Genomic DNA, 21,996 nt, shown 5'->3' with positions numbered 1-21,996 from the left:
CCAAACTCCCAGTCAATCCCTACCCCCTACTCCCTTGGCAACCGCAAGTCTATTTTCTATGTCTGTGAGTCTGTTTCTGTTTCCTAGGTAAGTTCATTTGTATCATTTTTTAAGATTCTACATACGAGTGCTATCATATGATATTCGTCTGACTTACTTCGCTTAGTGTGACAATCTCTAGGTCCATCCCTGTTGCTGCAAATGGCATTTCATTCTTTTTTATGGCTGAGTAATATTCCACTGTATATATGTACCACATCTTCTTTATCCATTCATCTGTTGATGGACATTGGCTGTTGTAAATGGTGCTGCTATGAACATTGGGGTGCGTGTATCTTTTCAGATTATAGTTTTCATCTTTTCTGGATATATGTCCAGGAGTGGGATTGCTTGATCATAGTGCAACTCTATTTTTAGTTTTTTGAGGAACCTCCCTACTGTTCTCCACAGTGACTGCACTAATTTACATTCCCACCAGCGTGTAGGAGGGTCCCCTTTTCTCCACACCCTCTCCACAGCAGCTTGTTTCTTCTCATCATCATCGGCAAACGGGTATTGACCAGTTCCTTTGGGTTAGGGTAGTTAGAGATAGGCAAAAGCCTTTGGGTTCATCCACAGCGACTTAAAAAGGATTAACTCCTAGGACCAGGCAATTAATATTAGGTGCAAGCTGACGGGTATAGAAGGAAGAGAGGCCATTGGAGGCCAGGTCTGGACTTTGTGGCCTGGACTGACTGGAGACAATTCTGTGAATGAGGTGAGACCTAAGTTGGGCCATGAAGAAAGTTTAGGATTTAGAAACAGCCAGTGAGTTTCAATCTTTTTTTTTTAAGCCTCAGATGGGCAACATGACAATTGAAGACATAAAATCTAAGCTCTATTGTTAAAGCAAGAGTGAAGAACCTCAGCCTGACTGCCACCACCTCCCAGAGGTACCCCCTGAGAGCTTCCCTGTAGAGCACACTGGGAGTTTGAGGACCGCTAGGGTGAGTGCAGAGTTGGGCCAAGGGCCTTCTAAGCTGAAGGAACCACTTCAGGAGGCTCCGCGCAAGCACCCCAAGCTTAAGGCGCCGGGTGGCAGTGGAAATGAGGGGGATTTTCTGGTGTAGGGAAGTTGGGGATGTTGGTGGTGAGGTGCATTCTGTCTCTGGGGCCGTAGCTGCTCAGCTTCAACTGCTGTTATATGGAAATATGGATTTCAGGTATAGTCTGAGTTTAGGAAGTCAGAAATACAGATTTGTATGGGAAAGTCTTAAAAACACTAGCCAGGCCAAACAAAACACCTACTGGCCACAGCCAGACTGCAAGTTGCTCTTCTGCCACCAGTGACAGAGAGATGTGATCATGGGATCTCTGAGTGAGAAGTCACCTGGTGTGGCTGGAGGGCTGTGGGTTTGTGCAGAGAGTGGGGAGTGAGGCTAAAAGTGCCCTGGGTGCCACACCGGGCTGGGCTTTGACGACCTTGCTGAGGAATCTGAAGTCTCCTGACGCCCGAGGGTTCTTTGAGGAGGGTGGTGACCAGGGTGCTGTGTGTTCTGGGAAGACGATCCTGATGCTGGTTGATGAATAGATTCAGGAGGTCACAGGTCAAGGCACCGAGATGGTTCGTTAAAGCTGTTTGGGCAGATGATCAAGTTTAAGGGGTTGGTTTGCAAAAGAAGGATAAAGTGGAACCATTGTTGAGTTTAGCTTTCAGCCTGTTGCCCAGGATTTGTCCAGCTGTGCATTTGTATCACTGGGTAGTTTCCAGTCCTTCATTTTTCTTCAAACAGAGCAGCACAACTTTTTTCTTACTACGGTAAAACGCACATAACATAATATTTATCATCTGAACCATTTTTAAGTGTTGTGATTCAGTGGCATTAAGTACATTATTCTCTACATCTGCGTCTTTATTCCTGTCCTGCCCCTAGATGCTTCAGAACCATTTTTTTAAGATTCCATATATATGTGTTAGCATACGGTATTTGTTTTTCTCTTTCTGACTTACTTCACTCTGTATGACAGACTCTAGGTCCATCCACCTCACTGCAAATAACTCAGTTTCGTTTTTTTATGGCTGAGTAATAGTGACAGACTCATATGTGCCACATCTTCTTTATCCATTCATCTGTCGATGGACACTTAGGTTGCTTCCATGTCCTGGCTATTGTAAATAGAGCTGCAGTGAACATTGTGGTACATGACTTTCTGAATTATGGTTTTCTCAGGGTATATGCCCAGTAGTGGAACTGCTGGGTCGTATGGTAGTTCTGTTTTTGAAACTAGCACAATTTTGTAACTTACACTTTTCTGATTTGAAGGTAGAGTCTTTGAAAGAGAGAATGTGAAGTTAAAAAAATGTTTGAAAATCATTGACTTTCTCGAGGTTCAGCCTTGCTTCTGGGATCCCTTGCTGGGGACATTCACTTCACGTTCACTTCACGTCTTCCTGTTGCCTCTGTCTCTGGAGCATTAAGGAGGGGGGCTTGATGAATAAACGAAGCTAAGAAGTAACAGACCAGGCCAATTCCTGAAGGCACTCAAGCATGGCTTTGGTAGCGCTGTGGAAAGAAGGGTCATTTTTTCGAGGCCACAGCTAGGTCTGGGAGGTTCAGACTGGCGCTGAGGGTAAGTCTGAGAGTGTCCTGGAATAAAGGTTCTCTTGAAAACCAGTAGCCACAGGAGGCTCCTCGGAGAGCCTGGTTTTCTTGGAGGACTCAGGTTGCTGAGATTTGCATGCCTTGAGGTATCCGATTCCACCACTGCATGCTTTCCAGTGGGAACAGAAGGTAATTTGATTTTGAGTTTTTGGATTGAAATTGCTGGTTGGGGGCCCATTTTTGTTTTAATGACGCATGTAAGTGAGACGTTTGCCCTTATACGCCATGTGCATATTTGAATGGATCTCAAATTAGGAAAAAATTTTTCCTTGGATTTAATGTAGTTTTTTGAAAAGAGTAGTCAAGTGTTCTTTGAGATTTCTAGAGGTGGAAAATAATCTCTCTGTGGCTAATTGGCACAGTTGTCAAAGACTTGTTTAGCTAATGCTAATAACTTAATGTGCAGGCACTGTCGGGGATGTTAGAAGCCATTTAAGTTCAACCTCTAAGCCTCTGCATTTTACCTCTGAGGGCATTAGGGAATTTCAAGATGCTACATGTAAAACATTTAGCATCAGGAGCAAAATACATTATAGATGTTGAGGAAAGACATCAGAATAGTGACTGAGATATGGGGACATATGTATATGTATAACTGATTCAGTTTGTTATAAAGCAGAAACTAACACACCATTGTAAAGCAATAAACAAAACAAAACAAAACAAAAAACCCCAGAAGGATCAGGATGGCAGATGCCGTAAAACCAGTAACTGGAGATGGTTAGCAGAGGGAGAAACAATTTAGAAGGGTCGGCGTGATACGTTTCATTAAGTGTCTGGAGAACTGGTAAGCAGTAGAAGAAGTGGATGTTTTACGTGTCATATTAGGGTGAAGAACAAAAATTACTGTGGAGAGATTGTAGCTCCAAATTAATAAGGACTTTCTAATATTTAGATTACCGTGAAACCAAAACAGGCTGCCCTGGGATACAGAGGAGATTCTGATATTCATCATGGTTAATGATAGAACTGCAGTCAAATTCTTAAGTACATCTAACATTCATCCCTGTTTCACAGGTGAACTTTGAGAGCAGGGACTGTATTGTCCACTAGGCTCTTCTGGAGGCAGCCTGCCACCTGCTAGGTTCTTACTGATTTTCAATGAATGAAATTAAAATATTTTCAAATGCCCGATTTGTGTTTATCCCGCAGTCCAGTTTGCACTGAGTAATATATGCATCCAGCTTTCTTTAAAACGTTTATTGTTTTTGTCTTGATGTATCTAAAATGTCCTTGCCCCATTTTTTTGGTTCTGTTTTTCCTTTAATCTCGTGGTTGGTTGCGAAATGCTTACGTTCCGTGTCAGCATATTAGTTGTACCCTTTTATTGCTGTTGATATCTATAAGCACGTTAAGTAAATCTTCGTTTTGCTGACCTCTTTGCGGATGCGTGGCGTCAGCAGATTCCCTTTGAGTGGACAGGTGAGAGATTAGCGGAATCAAGTCCATTTTTTTTTCCCTTTTTGCTTTGTTTTCTCCAGAGCAGCAAGATTCATTGTCTAGCAAGAGGGAAACTGTGTTAAATGGCAGAATTTGTCTTCCAGTTAATGGTTTAAAGAGTGGATGTAAATTATACAGCTTGTTTGCACAGCGTCTGATAGGTACCACGCTAGGGGAATTCTGTTGTAAAAGCTGTTAAGCAAGACAATCATTTGGACTCAGCCAGATTCATAGCAGAGTAATTAATAGCACAAGAGCTTTGCCATATAAAAGTTGGCTTGTAGATAATTTGAGATGACAGTTGCCTCTTCTGAGATCAGTAAGGCTGCTTTGCCAGACCGATTTCCATCTTTAGCGAAGGAATAAGCCTTCTGGGTCCTCCCATGGGGAATTCCTGGGGTCATTTGTTAACCTGCTGACCAGTCAAGGGAGGTCACTGGGAGCGGTGGATCCATGTGGCCCCAGAGCGACCATCTCAGGGTACCCTGCGGGGTATGAAGAAGGTGTTGTAGGAGGCCTGCGAGAGTCGGACCATGTGGAGTTCTTTAAACTGGAGTTGTAAATTACCTCCAAAAAAGGGCACATGGGTATTGGTGGTGGGGACATGATGACTCTTGTTCCTTGAAAATATTTTTTCTCCTTTTGTCATGTGTTCTGACCATTTTCCCCCGCTCTCTGCTTTGTAGGAAAACGGGTCTCTTGAAGAATCTACAGATGAGTCTGAGGTAAGGTGGGGATTCAGGAACCTGGGAATTTCTAGGTAAGCCAGCATCTTGCGCTGGTCATGCCTTGCTAAATGCAGCATTCCCCGGAACTTGGCGTGGTAAAGTAGGGCCATAGGTGATTAAACCTTGGGGAAGGACATGCCGGTCATCTTTAAAACTATTAAATGGATTGGCTTGAAAAATAAACAGGAAAAGGAACACAAAGTTTTTTCCTCAATTTTAACAGTATTTTAACCTGAAGCATGTTGGCAGTGGCGAAATTGATGCAAAGTTTTACAAACCAATCTTGACACTTAAAAACCTATTTTTGAAAATAGCCACTGTCGGGTCTGCAATACTTATTCTTTCTTTTTTCTTTTAATGAATATGACGTGCTCATTGGTATAGTTTCTGAATCATCGAAATGCTCATTTATTTCACAAAATAAAAAGGGAAGTAACTACCTTAAAAGCTGTTGGGGAGCTAAGTTGTATTAACGATTGAATTTAAGGAGAAAAAAGTAATATATAAAGGAGGGCTTTCAAAAAATTTCTCAAGGCTATGCATAAAAAATCAGTTTAAGCATAACACTGATTAATTAGTTTATTAGTTTTATAGATGGACTAATAAGAATAATTACTTTTTTCCTTTTAGTATTTCCTTTGACTCAGAGGAATATAAAAGTATTTATGATAACCTTTTGGAAATCCACACCAATGTGATATTTAATATAACCTATTCCATTTGGATTGATGTTATAGTTATTATCTCTTTTGCTTTTGGCGGGGAAAGGGGGACTTATACATATTCTTCTAGAGAATATCTTACATATCATGCCATCATGCATTTGTATTTTGGATGTAGAGTTGTGGTTCCTAACATTTTCACTACTGAGGATCTCTGATAACCCTCTTCAAAGCCCCTGGTAAGGTGTTACTGAATTTGCTTATAGATAGGATATAATAGTTGTGCATTTTTAATGAAGCATTGAAAGCATTTCAGACCAGCACCATTTTTATTTTTGGAAAGTTCTACTTAACTGAGAAGCCCGTGTTCTCAGAATCACTGGTTCAGAATCCTGCAGTGTCAGAGCCCTGTCCAGGAATTTCATTTCAGAGATAAGGAAAATGTTGGCAGCCACCTACATCTAAATCTTTCCCCACATCCTTCAGATGCTAAACGGATCCAGAAGGAAAGCAAACAAAAGCACGCATAACCCCTGTCTCCAGCATAGTTAGGAAACAGGGAGTACTCTAAGCTCTAGATTGACTGGAGCTGAGGGTCAGATGGATGGGAATGAGGGGAGAGTAGCTGAGCCCCAGCGGTGGCAGAAAACAGAAGGAAATCATAAGTCATGCCCCATCCTGAGTGGGGAGGTTGTGAGAACAGGTCTGAGATGGGTGGATCTGAGCAGTGACTGTGCTGGAATTTTTTTTTTTTTTAACTTTTATTTGCATTTATTTTTTTGTGGCATTTATTCCCAGGCCGTAGGTTTTTGTTTCTTCAGTTTTTTCTGGGATATCTTTTTCGTCTGTGCCACCTCCTCTTCTGGTTTAGGAACAATCTGTTCTTCTTCAGTAAGGATCATCTCAGTGTGGCAGGGAGAGCTCATGTATGGGTTGATCCGACCTTGAGCTCTGGAAGTCCTGTGCCACACTGCGGGGAATTTGTTCACCTGGCTGTGCTCAGTGACCAGAGAATCTACATCTAAGCCGTTAAGTTCAGCATGACTCTGCAGTTTTGAGCATGTGCAGTAAGAATACAGCACTCTTTTTGGGCCACTGACCCTGCATCGAGCCCCACTGTTTGGCCTGGGCACACCTACCAACTCCACCATTGTAAGGACAGATAGGCACACATTGCTTCTGTAAAGTAACATCCTTCAGATACTTGGTGGCTTTTGGATATGCATACCCTTAATGGTCTGGGCAGTTTCACGAGTGTTCTTAAAGTGAACACGAAGATTTGAACCTCTTGCATGGTTTTGTGGGGTTTTTCTGGGTCAAGTGGATAGTGAACCATTTTTAGAGGTCACCTCAGGCCGCTCACTGGAAAAGCAGAAAATTTAAAGAAAGGTGTTTGAAAATGCATGAAGCACTGGCCGTACAGCATTGGGGTGGGACTGCTTCTCGAGAGAAGGGGGAGGCATCCCCTGGAGGCCTGGTGGTGAAGGGAAAAGGAAAAAGCAGGGAAATTCAGGGTGCCCAGAAACAAACAATATCATAAAGTCAAGAGATTTACCTATTCTTCTCTCCCCATCACCAAAAAAAGATGCCACTTATTAAAGAAAACATCCTTCATTTACCGGTGTAACTAAGAAACCTAGTAAAACAACTAAATACCTCACCTTTCCATGGGAGCACCTGTTGGTGCTGTCCAGGAAAATCTAAGACATTTTAAAATGATCTGAAACGGCAGGTAGCATCTGTATAAAACTACTATAGGAAAAAAACAAAGTGAGAATCAAAAATTTTCCAAGAGAACACCGACATAACAGTCCATCATGAGTTGAATATCTTTAAACAAGCCTTTGCAGATGTGAAAAACTGTCTTAAACCAGGAATTTAAAATCTTAGAACAGAAATGAATCAAAAAACTAGGAAGTGAAGGAATAAGAGTTGACCACACTCAAGAAAGAAATGGAAGGAAAAGATACATGAACGTTGAGGAAACTGAGACCCAAAAAGGAACCTGACCATCTGAGGTTGTAGCTGTTTCATGGGAGAAATGGGTTCAGATTCTGGTCCTCAGACTCTGGGCTCTTTTGGTCATTTTGCCTTCCAGCCCTGGTGCCTTCTCAGGATGGTACCTCAGGTTCATATCTCAGCTGTGCTTCATCCTTGCTGCGTGACCTTGGGCATAGCACTCAACCCTTGTATTCTTCAGTTTCTTCATATGAAAAATGGGAGTTACTGCTAACCTTGTATTGCTATTGGTATCGAGGCGCCACTTGGTGGCCAGAGAATCTTTATTCTTCCTTTTCTTCCTCTCTCTCTTCTTCCCCTTAGGTTTTGTAACTGTTAATTAAGCGTTCTCAGGGCAGGCATTTCCTTTATGTACATATACCTCTCGTTTACTCAGATGCTCAGGTGATTTCCATTTTTGTGAACAATGCTCAAGTGTTTTCAACCATGTAATATAACAATTTATTTTTCTATCACTTTACGAAATGCTGCATTTCATATAAATTGGGCTTTCACGTTACAGGAAAACCATAGTGTTAGGTTATTCTGAAGTTCCTTTTTAAACTTTTAGTTAATTTTTAATTTAAAAATTTTTAGTTGTGGTAAAACATACATAACATAAAATGTACCATCTTAACCATTTTGAAGTATACAGTTCAGTATCATTAAGGATATTCACATTGTTGGACAACGTGTTTCTGGAACTTTTCTCCACTAACACTTATTTTCCTTTTTGTTTTTTGATAGTAGCTATCCTGATGGTGTGAGGTGATATCTTACTGTGGTTTGATTTGCATTTTCCTAATAATTAGTGATGTTAAGCGTCTTTTCGTATGCTCATTGGCCATTTGTGTATCTACAGAGATATATCTATTCAAGTCCTTTGTCCATTTTCTAATCGAGTTGTTTGCTTTTCTGTTGAGTTGAGGAGTTCTTTATATATTCTGGATATTAACCCTTTATCAGGTGTAGATATGGATATCAGATAGATACCTGGATATTAACCCCTTATCAGATAGATACAGATACAGCTCAGCAACCTGTGGATAGGATGGATAGATGGACAGCTAGCTAGCTAGCTAGCTAGGTAAAGGTCTGTAGAGTTATAAGTGATTTACCTTTATCTTTATGTATTCTATATAAAGGAAAAAAGAATATATAAAGAATATGTATTTATCTATGTGTATATATGAATTACATGTTTTCTCCCATTCCATAGGTTACTTTTTCACTCTGTTGAGTGTACCTTTTGACATGTAGAAATTTTCATTTTTGATGTAGTCCAGTTAATCTATTTTCAGTTTTGTTTCCTGTGCTCTTAGTGTCATATCCAAGAAATCATTGCCAAATCCAATGTTGTGAAGCTTCCTCCTGTGTTTTCTTCAAAGTTCTTATTTTACTGTGTTTGAGAAAAGAACACAGAATGCTCAAAATTATATGTATGTTTTCCACTAATCTTGAAAACTGCAGCCAAAGGAAATGAATTTGAGGTGTGGAGTATAATTAAAATAACAAAAGTGGTGTTCGTGTCAGGATGTCAAACTTTAAGAATGTTAACTTGTTCTTTATACTTAAAGTAGAAATTCAAAACCAGATTACGACCAAGATAGTAAGTAATGTTATTTAATAAGCTTTATAGTTGTATTCATGTTAATACTTAATTATGGCAAATTTGGAGGATAACTAAACTGGCCTTCATGTCTAGGATTTTTTGTTTTTAATATACAGTCTACTGTTTATTCCACCTTGAAATGGTGAGCCAGACTGTTTCTTAGATGGTGTCTTGTAAAGCTTAACAAAGAAATATGTTGTCTTCGAAAGGGTTTCTTTCCCATTTTGAAGCTCTAAGATGTTTTCAGTTTTCAGGGATGATGGCTGCTATCATGTAGGTGGTAGCAGAGTGCTCTGGGAATACAGAGGAGTGGGTGTTTAGTCAGGAATGGCTTCGTTAGGAGTCTTCAGGAGCTATTATGGAGGATGAGTCTGGGCAGAGAGGCTGGGCACGTCTCTGGGAAGGAGGGAATATATGTGCCGAGGCCAAGTCATGAAAGTGCATGCACGTTCAGCCAGCTGTGATGAGCTCTGTGTGGCCGGCATGCAGGAGGAAGTTGGGGAGACGAGGTTAGACAAGGCAACTAGGGTGCGGATGTGAAGCTCCTAATGTGTCGAACCTGGCAGTTTGGACTTGACCCTGTGGACACGGGGGCGGGCGGCAGAGGGGAGGCAGCCAAAGCCTTGATTGTCAGGGGTGAGGCTAGGGGCTGGTGACAGATGAACTGGCCGGAGAGACCCGTGGCAGGAAGTTTCCAGTGGAAGCCCCCATTAGAGATGGGGTATAGGGGCCTGGGCTAAGCAGTAGCAGAAGGCAGAGAGGAAATACTTCTCAAGTTCAGTGAACAGGAAGTATAGGCTGGTATGTGAGAGATGAGCTAGACGGGGCAGGGTGGTGTGGTCCAAGAAGATTACCAAAGTATCTAGTTCTGCTGTATGGTGGGAAACAGAGTCAACCCCATGATTAGGCAGTTAAAGGCGAAAGACATTCTAAGCCTAAACTTTGATATCTCTGTATTCAGTTTTTTTCCCCAAAGGTGGTACTTTTTACTTCATTGGTGACCCCTTTTATTAATGGCTTTGTTCTGGCTGAAACAAGCAATAAACTTTTACACACACACACATGCAAGTGAGCAAGCTAATATGTGGGATTTTATTTTTAAAATCCTACAAGTTACTGCTTGTAGAGGAAGGTTCTGCGCTCTCTTTGGAGCAAAGATGGTATTGTGGAATGAGCACAGTATTGGGCATCTGTTTGGGTAATGAGGCTCATTACAAAAACAAGCACGTTCAAAGTAGGAAACAGTGCTTAGGTGTATTAATCGGCCCTATGACTTGGCCATGATTACCGCTTCTGTTTTACAGATGAAGAAACAGACTTAAGAGTGTTTAGTTAAGTTGCCCAGGGTCACCTGGCTTGTAAATCGATTAGAACCCAGCAATCTGATTGCAAGTTCTGGTCTTCTCACCTCAGTTACGCTACCTTCAACATCACCTAGACCTCTGTAATTTTATGCCAGACTCTTCCTCTATGCACCTTTATAGAATTAGACAGGCCTTAAAAAAAAAAAACCTTCCTTAGAACTTCTTCATATGTATAAAATGATATTTTGGGTTATGTTACAGAGTTTGGCTTATTCAACTAGTAGGATAAGACGTCAATTTTAGAATCTTTGAACTGGCTTTCTGTTCTGGAGAAGAGAGGATTGTCTAGCTAATGTATATATGACATTAATAATCTAATAAAATTCCTGTTTTGTCATAAAATAAATGATGTTATTTATTTACAAAACAATTAAAACATTTATAAATAATTATAAACATACGTGTGACATATTTATAAAATAGTATTAGTTGTAAGTTGTATCCCCTTTGAAAAGTACATTCATCTCTGTGTGTACAAATTTAGCCACAGGAATGTGCATTACAACCTTTTATATTATAAAAATTTGAGAACAGGCTAAATATCTAGAAATAAGGAATTGCATTATCTTTTTAATTTAAAAAAGCTTTTTACAAAAATGCAGTTTAGAGGTGGGGGTGATTGGCAAGCTCTTTCTGTAAATGTTTAGATAGTAAGTACTTAAAGCTTTGCAATCAAAGAGGCAATACTGAGGATATTATGAAGGTATGTAAGCATATGAACATGTAAAAACCCTTCTTTGTGGGTTGTACAAAAACAGGCATCTGGCTGGATTTGGCTGTGGGCTGTAGTTTGCTGATTCCTGATTTAGAGAATAATCCAGTTTCTCTTCAGCCTCCAAAGTCCACATATGATCATAGAAAGAAAGACGACAAGGCCACATTATCACTGGGTCATGTGACTCTTATCATAATCTGCCTTCATTAAAAAAAATTTTTCATAACATATGCATTACTTATATACTTAGCAAAACAGTACAATTATTTTAAACAAAACTTGTTAATGTCTGTACGTATTACAGAACTTTTGGGTTGCAAAGCTCTGGAACCCAAAATAAAACTGCCTGTCCTTCCTTCCCTACCTCAAACTCAAACAGGGAGTTAGGGAAAAAGTTTGGTTTATTTCTTGCCCTCTTTATTTTATCCAAGATTTTCTATAAAACCAAAATTGTTTTTACTCTAATAAGCGTTTTTTTCTTGAGTTTTTAAAAAGTTTAAAATTTTGAGATAATCGTAGATTCACATGCCATTGTAAGAAATAATACAGAGAGTTTCTTTATACCCGTCACCTAGTTCCCAATGGGTAACATCTTGGGTAACTTTAGTACATCACAACCAGGACATGATATGATATGTGATGGATATTGATGCAATCTACAGACCAGACCTTATTCAGACTCCATCAGTTTTATATGCATTCATTTGTGTGTGTGTGTGTGTGTTTGATTCTGTACACTTTTATCACATGTGAAGATTCCTGTGACCACCAGTGCTGTCAAGATACAGAACAGTTTCATCATAAGATGAAAAATAAGTTCCCTTTTAAGTCACAGCCACTACCTCCCCCTCCTCCACCACCTGGCAACCACTATTCTGTTCTCCATCTCTATACATTTGTCATTTCAAACGTATTATATGGATGGAACTGTACCATGTGTTTACCTTTTGAGATTGACTTTTTCCTACTCTGCTACTCTTTTCATTGGTGTGGTTAGACCATTCACATGTAAGGGAATTATTGACATATCAGGGTTTCAGTCTACTGGGTTTTTTTGTTTGTTTTCTGTTTTTCATTTCTCTTGTTTCTCTTTTCTTCCCTTTCTGTGAGTTGCTTGAGCATTTTTCTGAGATTCCATATTGATTGATTTATAGTGGTTTTGAGTACATTACTTTGTATGGTTTTCTTAATGGTTGCTGTAGGTGTTAAAATATGCATACAAAACTGGTCACAGTCTACTGATATCCAGGACATTTTACTACTTCTTGTCACATATAGAAACCTTACTTTTATGTCCCTTTACCCTTCCCATTTTTAAAATACATTTGTCTTAAATACTTTGTTCATTGAATACCACATCAGTTGGTATTAAACTTTTTAATTCAACTATCAAATATGATTTAAGAAACTCATGAAAAGAGGGATAATCTGCTATGTTTACCCCATTATCACCCATTTTTATATTCTTTTTAAAGTTCTAAGCCTTCTTCAGTTTTCTTCTATCTTCTGTTCCTTCCTGTTTAGAAAAATTCCTTTAGCCTGTTCTTTAGGGATAGATTTGCAAGCCACAGATCCTCTTAGTTTTTCTTCATCTGAGAATGTCTTTATTTCCCTTTCATTCTTAAGGGATATTTTTACCAGATATGGCATTTGTAGTTGACAGTTCTTTTGTTTTAGAACTTGAGAAAATATGTGCCACTTCCTTCTGGCCTCTGTCATTTCAAATGAGAAATCTGTTGTCATTTGAATTGGTACTCTCCCATAAGTAATGTGTCATGTTTCCCTGGCTGCTTGCAAGATTTTTTTTTACTTTAGTTTTTAGAATTTTAATTAGGATGTCTCTTGGAGTGGTTTTCTTTGATTTCTCTTCTTTGGAATTTGTTTAGCTAATTGAATCTGTAGGTTTATGTCCTTCACCAAATTTGGACAATTTTCAGCCATCATTTCTTCGAATATCCTCAGTTCCTCTATCTTCTCCTTCTGGGACTTTGATAATGTGAATATTACCCCTTTTGTTATTGTTCCACAGCTCCCTGAGACGGTTCATTTTCTCCAGTCTGTTTTCTCTTTGTTGTTCAGATTGGGTAAATTCCATTGATAGATCCCTAAGTTCATTGGTTTTGTCCTTGTCATCTCTACTGCTGAGCCCATCCAGTGAGTTATTTCTTTTGGGTATTGTATTTTCCAATTCTAAAGTTTCCATTTTTTAAATGACTAATTTCTTTGCTGAAATATTCTATTGTTCCATTTGTTTCAGGAGAATTTATAATTGCTTGTTGAAGCACTTTTATGATGGCTGCTTTAAAATCCTTGCCAGATAATTCCAACATCTGATTCATTTTGTTCTTATAATATACATTTTAATGGAAGACAATATTTAGATCATGAAGAATTATCAGTTACTTCATTTTATCAGGTTTACTTATTTCCATGTGTTGTGCTCTTTGCTTTACATGGATTATTTCATTTAATATGGACCACAGTCCTTTTAAGTACTATATTAGGCAGGATGCTGAAGTAATAAACAGTTCCAAAATTGTAGTGGTTTGACATAGCAGAGGTTTATTTCTGAGTAGAATCAGTGACACAGGGAGAGGAAATTGAGGCAAAAGCAATATAGAAATGTCATCATCTTCCATAAGACCTTTCCTATTTGTGGACCAGGTACAGTGTGCTGTGGAAAACTTTCATAGAGCTGGAAACTGAAGCAGTTCTGCTTCATAGAGATATGTATTTTTTTAAATGCTGTTTTGAGTAGGTTCTCAGTGTACTGTTTATTTAGAAGTATATGCCACCTTTGTAGAGGAGTTTAGTGGGTTGTACAAAGAACTTTGCAGTAGAGGCATCAAAGTGTTAGCCTAACCTTTCAAGATTAAACTTGCACAGCAAAGAGGAGAATTACAAGGGGAAAGCCATCAGGCTAAAGAGGGTTGGCAAGGAAAGAGAAGAGCACTGAACGGAAACTGGTATGTAGTGAAGTCTGCTTTCTACCAGGTAAGGGTTCCAGTGACCTTTAGTTATTCATGAATGCAACTGAATAGATAAACGAAGGCTTATCCTGCCTATGGTGTGTTCCTTTGAATTGCATGTGAATTACATGACCTGTGCCTGGGCCATGGCATGTAATAACAGAGGGTTAGTTACTGTCACTTCTGTCTTTATAATTTTTGTTACCATTATTTATAAGCATGCCTCCTAAGTGATGTCCACTCAGATCTGGCTTAGTTCTTGCAGATATCACAATTAGGAGGTTTTGAATATGTTAGATACATTAATTTTACTAAACCAAGAAGACTGACAAATAGCTGAACCTATTTAAAACAAACCTATACACAGTTTATGTCGAATGAGGAATTAATTTTAAAATGTACCTTCTCGGTGCATCTGCCACAAGGAGAATTCTTTTTCAGTTTTGTTAAAATGAAAACCAGTCATTGTGAGAAATCAGGAGATAGGTTTTTTAAATCAGGAAATGCATCACAGAAAAATAATTTATTTTACCTGGCAGGTAGAACATTGTGAATCATTTATTGAGACTTAAATTGGTTCTTTATATCTATTAACTTTAATAAACAAATTTATAGCAACTGGTAACTAAAATGGTAATGTACCTTGTTATGAAATTGATTGGTGAGAGAAAGGGAGCATGGGGTTATAATATTGTATCCTTCCAAATAGCCCTTGGATTAAAATTTTGCTTTTTCATTTAATGAGCTATTAATATTAACAGGTTCTGCTGATTATTGCATCATTCAGGCAAGAATAAACATTCTCTGTGAAGCATATATTATAAAAGTGATATATTTGGAAACTTAGTAGAAACTTTCCAGATGCAAGATTTGTGAAACTGTATTTCTGCTGCTGGTTCGAGATTGAGAAAATGAACGTGACTTTTTCTGGTATGACATATATTTGAACAGAATTTACAATTTCACTAGGAGAAATTTATAATTTACATAGGAAAATTATTTTAGACAGCCCAAGGTGGACTGATTATTTTATTTATACAACAAATATTTATTGGATACTATTATGTTTTGGGTGCGAGGATACACCAGCATTTGATAAAGGAGGCAGACAGTAAATAAAAACATATATATCAGGCGGTAATACATGTTACAGATAAAAGTAAAATGACATTGGGTAAGAGGACTGTGGAGTAGGCTGAGGGATGCTCTTTTATCCTGGACAGTAGGGGAGGGCTCTCTAGTAAGATGACATATAAGTAAATATCCAGGGGAAAGATCTCATAGGTGAAAGGAAGAGCAAATACAGTACCTTCAGTTGGGGTCCTGCTAGAGGTCTTCGAGGATACGAGCAGGGCTGCAGCAGAGTAATAGGAAATCATGTCTGAGAAGTAATGAGTGGTCAAGAACTAGAGCCTGTAAGTCAGCTTATGGACTTTGGTTTTTACCGTGCGTAAGATGGGAAGCCACTGGAGGATCATTGTTTGGTAAGATCCCTTTGGATGACGTTTGAAAAAAGTCAGGAAGGTGGTGGCAAGTAGGAAGCAGTGAGACCCGTTAGGAGGCTTTGGCAAAACTCTGGCTAGTGATGAAGATTTGGGGCATTTTTTGAAGTAGAGCCAATGGATTTGTTGACTAGGAGGTGGACATGTAAGTGAAAGAGAGGAATCAAGCATGAACAACTAGGATGATGGAGTATGTTAATTGAGATAGGGGAAGACTCTAGCTAGCACTGGTTTTGGTGCTCAGGGTGAGTTGCTGGTGATGGTGGTAGTTGGGCGGGGTGGGTAAATCAGAAATTCCATTTCGGGTATCTTAAGTTGGAGATGTCAATTAGCCATCCAAGTGGAAATGTCAAGTCGGTCATTGGATAAAAAAGACCAGTGCAGGTCTGGACTGAAAATAAGAATTTGTAAATCAGGGCTTCCCTGGTGGCGCAGTGGTTGAGAGTCCGCCTGCCGATGCAGGGGACACGGGTTCGTGCCCCGGTCCGGGAGGATTTTTAAACCAAAAAAAAAAAAAAAAAGAATTTGTGAATCAGCATTTGGATGGTGTTTAAAGCCATGAAACTGGATGAGATCATTTAGGGCGTGAGGACAGATACATAAGAAGCCTGATGTCTGGACCAAGGCGTACTCTAACATTTTAGAGGTCTGGTAGATGAAGAGAAATCTTCAAAGGGGAGTGAGAAGGAGTAACCAGTGAAGTAGGAAGAGAACCACTAGAAAGTAGTGACCCAGAGGCCAAGGGAGGAATGCATCTCAGGAGGAAGAGCGTGGTCAGTTATACCAGATACTGCTGGGAGGAGGAATAAGATGAGGTCTAGGGCTTTACCCTTGGATCTGTAATGAGGCCATTGGTGTGCTCCTTACAAGAGCAGTCGTGGTGGCTCATACTGGTGGAGTTGGTGGTGGGACCTGACTGGAATGGGCTCAGGGGAGATTGGGTTGGCAAAATGTCTCAGATGCTTGCAGAAATTCTTGTACTGTGTATTACAAGAGGTTGGTATCTAGAATGTTCATAAGGGACGCAGTTGTTCAGTGACTGTTAAAGGAGATGATAGTTGTTTAGCACTTTGTCATTAAAACGTATTCAGTAAGTATGCTGCTGCTACTGCTGTCTTGTTATTTTTGTCCAGTTCTATGCCAGGTACTTTCAAGAAGTCAGGGACCCTGTCACCAGGTTCTCACTAGCAGAGCTACTTGTGAGTGAACAAATGAATTACTCTTCACAACAATGATAGGAAGCTGGCATTGTATGTTCATTTTGAAGATGGTGAAACCAAAGGGACCTTTGAGAGGTCCCTTTGTCAAAAACGTGCACCAGTGACCACCCCTGGCCTCCTGACTCAAGCCGAGAACAGTTTTATCCCACCCCGTGTCCTCAAAAGGATCATGATTTAATTTAGGGGCAAGCAATGAGAACTCTTTTAGTTAGGGGTTCAGCTTGGGGAATCCAGCTCCATAGCCCACCATCATTTTTATCCTCTCTGATTGATATATTATTCTCAGTAATAGGCAGATACGTAGAATAATGGTCCCCCATGGATGTCTTCATCCTGATCCCTGGAAGCTGTGAATATGTTATGTGACATGGAAAAGGAAATTAAGGTTGCAGATGGAATTAAGGTTGCTAATCAGCTGACTTTAAGATAGGGAGGTTATCTTGGATTATCCAGGTGGGACCAGTGTAGTCACAGGTCACAGTGTAGTCTTTACAGGTGGAAGGTGGAGGTTGAGAAGGTCAGAGTAATGTGGTGTGAAACAGGACTCGACCTGCTCTTGCTGGCTTTGTAGGTGGCGGAGGGAGGAGGGGACCCACAGCCAAGGAATGCACGTGGCCTCTAGAAGCTGGAAAGGACAAGGAACCAGATTCTCCCCTAGAGCCTCCAGAAGAAGGCAGCCTGCTACCATCTTGATTTTAGCCCAGTGAGATCTGTATTGGATTGTAAAATAACAAATTTGTGTTGTTTCAAGTCAGTGAGTTTATGCTGATTTGTTACAGCAGCGATAGCAAACTAATACAGTAAATAATGTGATTGTATAATCTTGGTCCCTTAGCACTTTTCATTAGTCTTTATTCTTAGGGTTTTAGGAGTAAAATACATCCAGCAAAGGAGAACATACAGAAAATAGTTGTAACAAAATTGCTAATACTGGGAGCTATATTTATAAAAACTTATGTGTGTCTTTTCTGATAATTGCTCAAGAATGTTGTTTAAATGGTAATTCTACTTAACAGTTAGGGCCTGATACTACCCTGTCAAGGCTTTAAGGCAGTTTTTTCTCTGCAGCCTCCAGAAATGCTATAACAAATCTAAATAACACATAGATTTCTTTTCATCTGTGAGCTATTTCAGTTTGAGTACAACCTTTTTTTTTTTTTGGCTGCGTTGGGTCTTCGTTGCTGAGCACAGGCTTTCTCTAGTTGCAGTGAGCGGGGAGATTCTCTTCATTGCAGTGCACAGGCTTCTCATTGTGGAGGGTTCTCTTGTTGTGGAGCACGGGCTCTAGGCATGCGGGCTTCAGTAGGTGTGGCGCATGGGCTTAGTTGCTTTGCAGCATGTGGGATCTTCCCGGACCAGGGATCGAACCCGCGTCCCCTGCATTGGCAGGTGATTCTTAACCACTGCGGCACCAGGGAAATCCCACCATTTTTAAATATAGTGATCCACAGGCATCCGTGTAATCGTAATTCTTTAGAATATGGCTCTCTTCTCCAGAGACCTCAGTGGATTAAATAAATCTCTCAAAATAGTATCAAAGAGATGGGAGTGGGGAAACCTCCGCTAAAGCTTAAGATTTTAGTCTGTTTTCATCTTTTCCATCAGTGGTTGGGCATTTTTGAGATACTTGGCCTGTGATGGGCTACTTTTGGTCAAGCATCCAGGAGAGACTATTGGCTTAATAAGAACGGGACTGTAGCATTTCCTTTAACTTTCTTAATAACAAGATTCACATTTAGATATGTTTGAAAACATTTTTGAAATGATGTGACAAACTCAAAAGTAATATATCTTCGTTTTTTGTAAGCAGTATAAAACAAAGAGGGAATTAGATTAGAAATAATTATGTTTGCTCAATTTTATGTCTGGAAATGAACTCCAAAGGGAAGATATGAATTATACCGTTTAAACTTGGGAGCTATAATACAAATAATGGTAATATTTTTAGTAATTGACATTCACTGGATACTTAGGTGATGCTGTGCTTTGTGCTTTACATACATTTATTACATTTAATTCTCACAACAATCCTATAAGATACATATTATCATCCTCCTTTCACAAAAGATGAGGTAACTGAGGTTTTAAGTAACTTGTCCAGTGTATGAGGACTGTGTATGGTACAACTGGCATAAGAAAACTATATTTTAGCTTATTTTGTGACTGCCCACTTGATTTTGAATTCCAGTAGGTTTTTGAATAACTTTCTCTCCTTTCTTCCCCTGTCCTTTGTTAACAAATGACATTAATGAACTTTACCAAGATTTTTTTTTAATTTTTAAAAAAGATTTATTTTATTTTTTTGGCTGTGTTGGGTCTTCGTTGCTGCGCGCGGGCTTTCTCTAGTTGCGGCGAGTGGGGGCTACTCTTCGTTGCAGTGCACGGGCTTCTCATTGCGGTGACTTCTCTTGTTGCGGAGCATGGCATCTAGGCACGCGGGCTTCAGTAGTTGTGGCACGCGGGCTCAAGAGTTGTGGCGCACGGGCTTAGTTGCTCCGCGACATATGGAATCGTCCCGGACCAGGGCTCGAGCCCGTGTCCCCTGCATTGGCAGACGGACTCTCAACCACTGCACCACCAGGGAAGCCCTTTACCAAGATTTTTTGATCGTTCTTATTTCTCATATCTCTTACAGCATCTCCTAGATTTTTGCTTTCTATTTGGATATGTCCTCGAAAAATATGTTTCAGTGTGGGAGTTTCTGAGAGTCTTCTGAGCCTTTGTAAAGTGCCCTTGAGGTAAATCTACAGGGAAGCAGCCCTGGGAGGAGGTAATCTCCACTTGGTGGCGGAAGGCTAGAAGACAGAGGAGTGAATGCAGGTCAGTCCTCACCCGTCCACGGGCTCGGCTGTTCTGCTGATTTCTGTAGTGAATGGAGCAGCAAAACCTCCAAGTTAGGCATTGTGGGGGAGAGGTAAGCATCAGGTCTGAACAGCTCCCCCTTCTAGATGATTTCACCTGCTTCCATGGTTTCTCACTCAGGGATATTATTCTGGAATCCCTCCTTCCTATCATTTTTATACAATCTTCAGGGTTGATTTGGGGGAAGGGGACCAGCAGCCCAGGCCAGCTCTCTCTGGCTTGGCAAGAGCTGTGTATTAGTCAGGGTTCAGTAGAGAAACAGAGCCGATGGGCTTTGTTTAGGACCAACAGGAGCTGGGGGGGGGGGGGGGAAGAGAGGGAGAGATTTGAGAGAGAGAGGATCTGAGAGAGATCCGGTAGAATCTGAACGAGGATCTGAGAGAGACCAGTAGGATCTAGAAGAGAGAGAAAGATTTATTATAAGCTACTGGCTCATGTGATTATGGAGCCGGCAAGTCCCAAGACCTTCAGGGTGAGTCGGCAAGCTGGAGACCCAGAAGGAGCTGATGTTTCAGTTCAAATCCTAAGAGAGGAAAGAAGTCACCCACTTGCAAGACAGTTAGGCAGGAAGAACTCTTTCACTAGGTGGGAGGGTATATTTAGGCCTTCAACTGATTTGGTGAGGCCCACCCACATTGGGGAAGGCAGTCTACTTTACTCAGTCTACCAATTTAGATGTTATTCCCCTCCAAAAACACATCACAGAAACACCCAGGATAATGATTTGCTGAATATCTGGGCACTCCATGGCCCAGTCAAGTTGACACAAAATTCATCCTTATAGACTGTGTTTTGTTTTTTCCATACATCTTCAACTACCATACCAAAAATGCTACATTTATTGTTGTTCATCTTCTTGTCTTTCACCTTGGCTAAAATTTCTAAATCAGTTTTGAAAAATAAAGTGATATTAGATCTCTGTTTACTGAAATTTTTTTTTTTTATAAATCAGAAATGAGTGTTTAATTTTGTAAATGCTGTTCCTGTATCTGTCACTGTGGGTCTGTGGGGCTTTTACTTTGACCTATCAAATGATGCAATCAGATTTCTTAATAAACCAGTCTTTGCAGTTCTGCAGTATTTGATCGATTGGCTCACCGAGCTTTCTATTAACGTATGCAGAGTTTGCTTTATGATACTCTATTTTGAATTTTTACGTTTACACTCTTGCATCAGATCACTGAACTCTGTTTTTTCTTTTTTTCCTCTGATGTGTTCTTCGGGAGTTTCGATATTACAGTTATGCTACCCTTTCAAAATGAGTTAGGAAGTGTTTACTTCACTGTCATGGGATAGTTTAAATAACTTAGGAATTTTCTATTCCTTGAGGATTTTTAATAGAACTTGCTGCTAAAACAGTCTAGGCTAGGTACCTTTCTGCAGGAGATAGGTCGTACTTTGATGATTTTTATTTTGTCAGTGTGTACGGTGGTTATCTTATTCTGTTTGTCTTTAAAAAGTGCTAACCCTTGGACTTATTAATTATTCCATATTCTGGTTTATTAATGCATGTTTGCTTTTACCTTTATTAGTGTGCTCTGGTTCCCTGCAATACCCACCTTCCTTATGCCAGTGTTTTCTCGGTCCTGCAGTGCTTACAGCTGGAACTCCCTGACTGTCAGTAATGCACTGTCCAGGTATTAGGGACTTATAGTCTCTGCCTGTAGGAGGGCGATGTAGGCAGATGGTGGCTAGGGTTGAAAGTGTAGAGAAACAGTGGGCAGAAGCTGTAGATAGTCACCTCCTTCTGGAGAAAAACAATCCCTAATGGGTGGGGTGGGTGTCCGCTCTGTCGAGTGGGGCAGGCTCTGAGTCATGGCCATGGAGCGTTGGTGGGAGAGCCAAAAGCATCTTTCTACATTTTGTTCAGGTGGGTTACTTTTTCATGAACCAAATCAAGACGTGTCATGAGGTCATGTTCAACATACGTATCAGTTTCTCCTTGACTTTGGTAATGGTTTATCTTAATTTTTATTGGTATGCGGGGTTTTTATCTGTATCTGTTTCTTCATGGAAATTGTTGAGAAGCTGTCAGAGGCTTTGGTGGGACTGGCTAGCCAGGTGCTTCTTTGCACGTGGAATAGGGAATGAGCCATTCCATTGAAAGATGCTCGAGAGGTATTTAATCTCCTCACAGACAAAATAATTTCAAGGAACTGTGGCACTTTACTTTTTAATATAACAGTAAACATAGAAATTAAAAATAAATGTACATTTGTCATGAACATTGAGTTTGCGGGACCTCTATTGCTACTACTACTGTTTGCTGCTCTTTGCCTTTG

General features: G+C 40.1%; 1 protein-coding gene across 1 annotated transcript in view; it reads left to right on the top strand.

Annotated features, from left to right (window-relative positions):
• The window catches only part of VPS41 (VPS41 subunit of HOPS complex), a 187,649-nt gene that overhangs the window by 6,280 nt on the left and 159,373 nt on the right, over positions 1-21,996 (top strand). The window contains exon 2 of the mRNA XM_024750657.1: positions 4,769-4,807. Coding sequence (XP_024606425.1) covers positions 4,769-4,807 — 39 coding nt within the window. The remainder of the gene's footprint in view (positions 1-4,768; positions 4,808-21,996) is intronic.

The sequence above is a fragment of the Neophocaena asiaeorientalis genome, unplaced genomic scaffold, assembly GCF_003031525.2.
Source record: "Neophocaena asiaeorientalis asiaeorientalis breed wild unplaced genomic scaffold, Neophocaena_asiaeorientalis_V1.1 scaffold60, whole genome shotgun sequence".
NCBI lineage: Eukaryota > Metazoa > Chordata > Mammalia > Artiodactyla > Phocoenidae > Neophocaena > Neophocaena asiaeorientalis.
The sequence above is the reverse complement of the archived record's forward strand: the minus strand, read 5'-3'. Positions and strand labels throughout refer to the sequence as shown.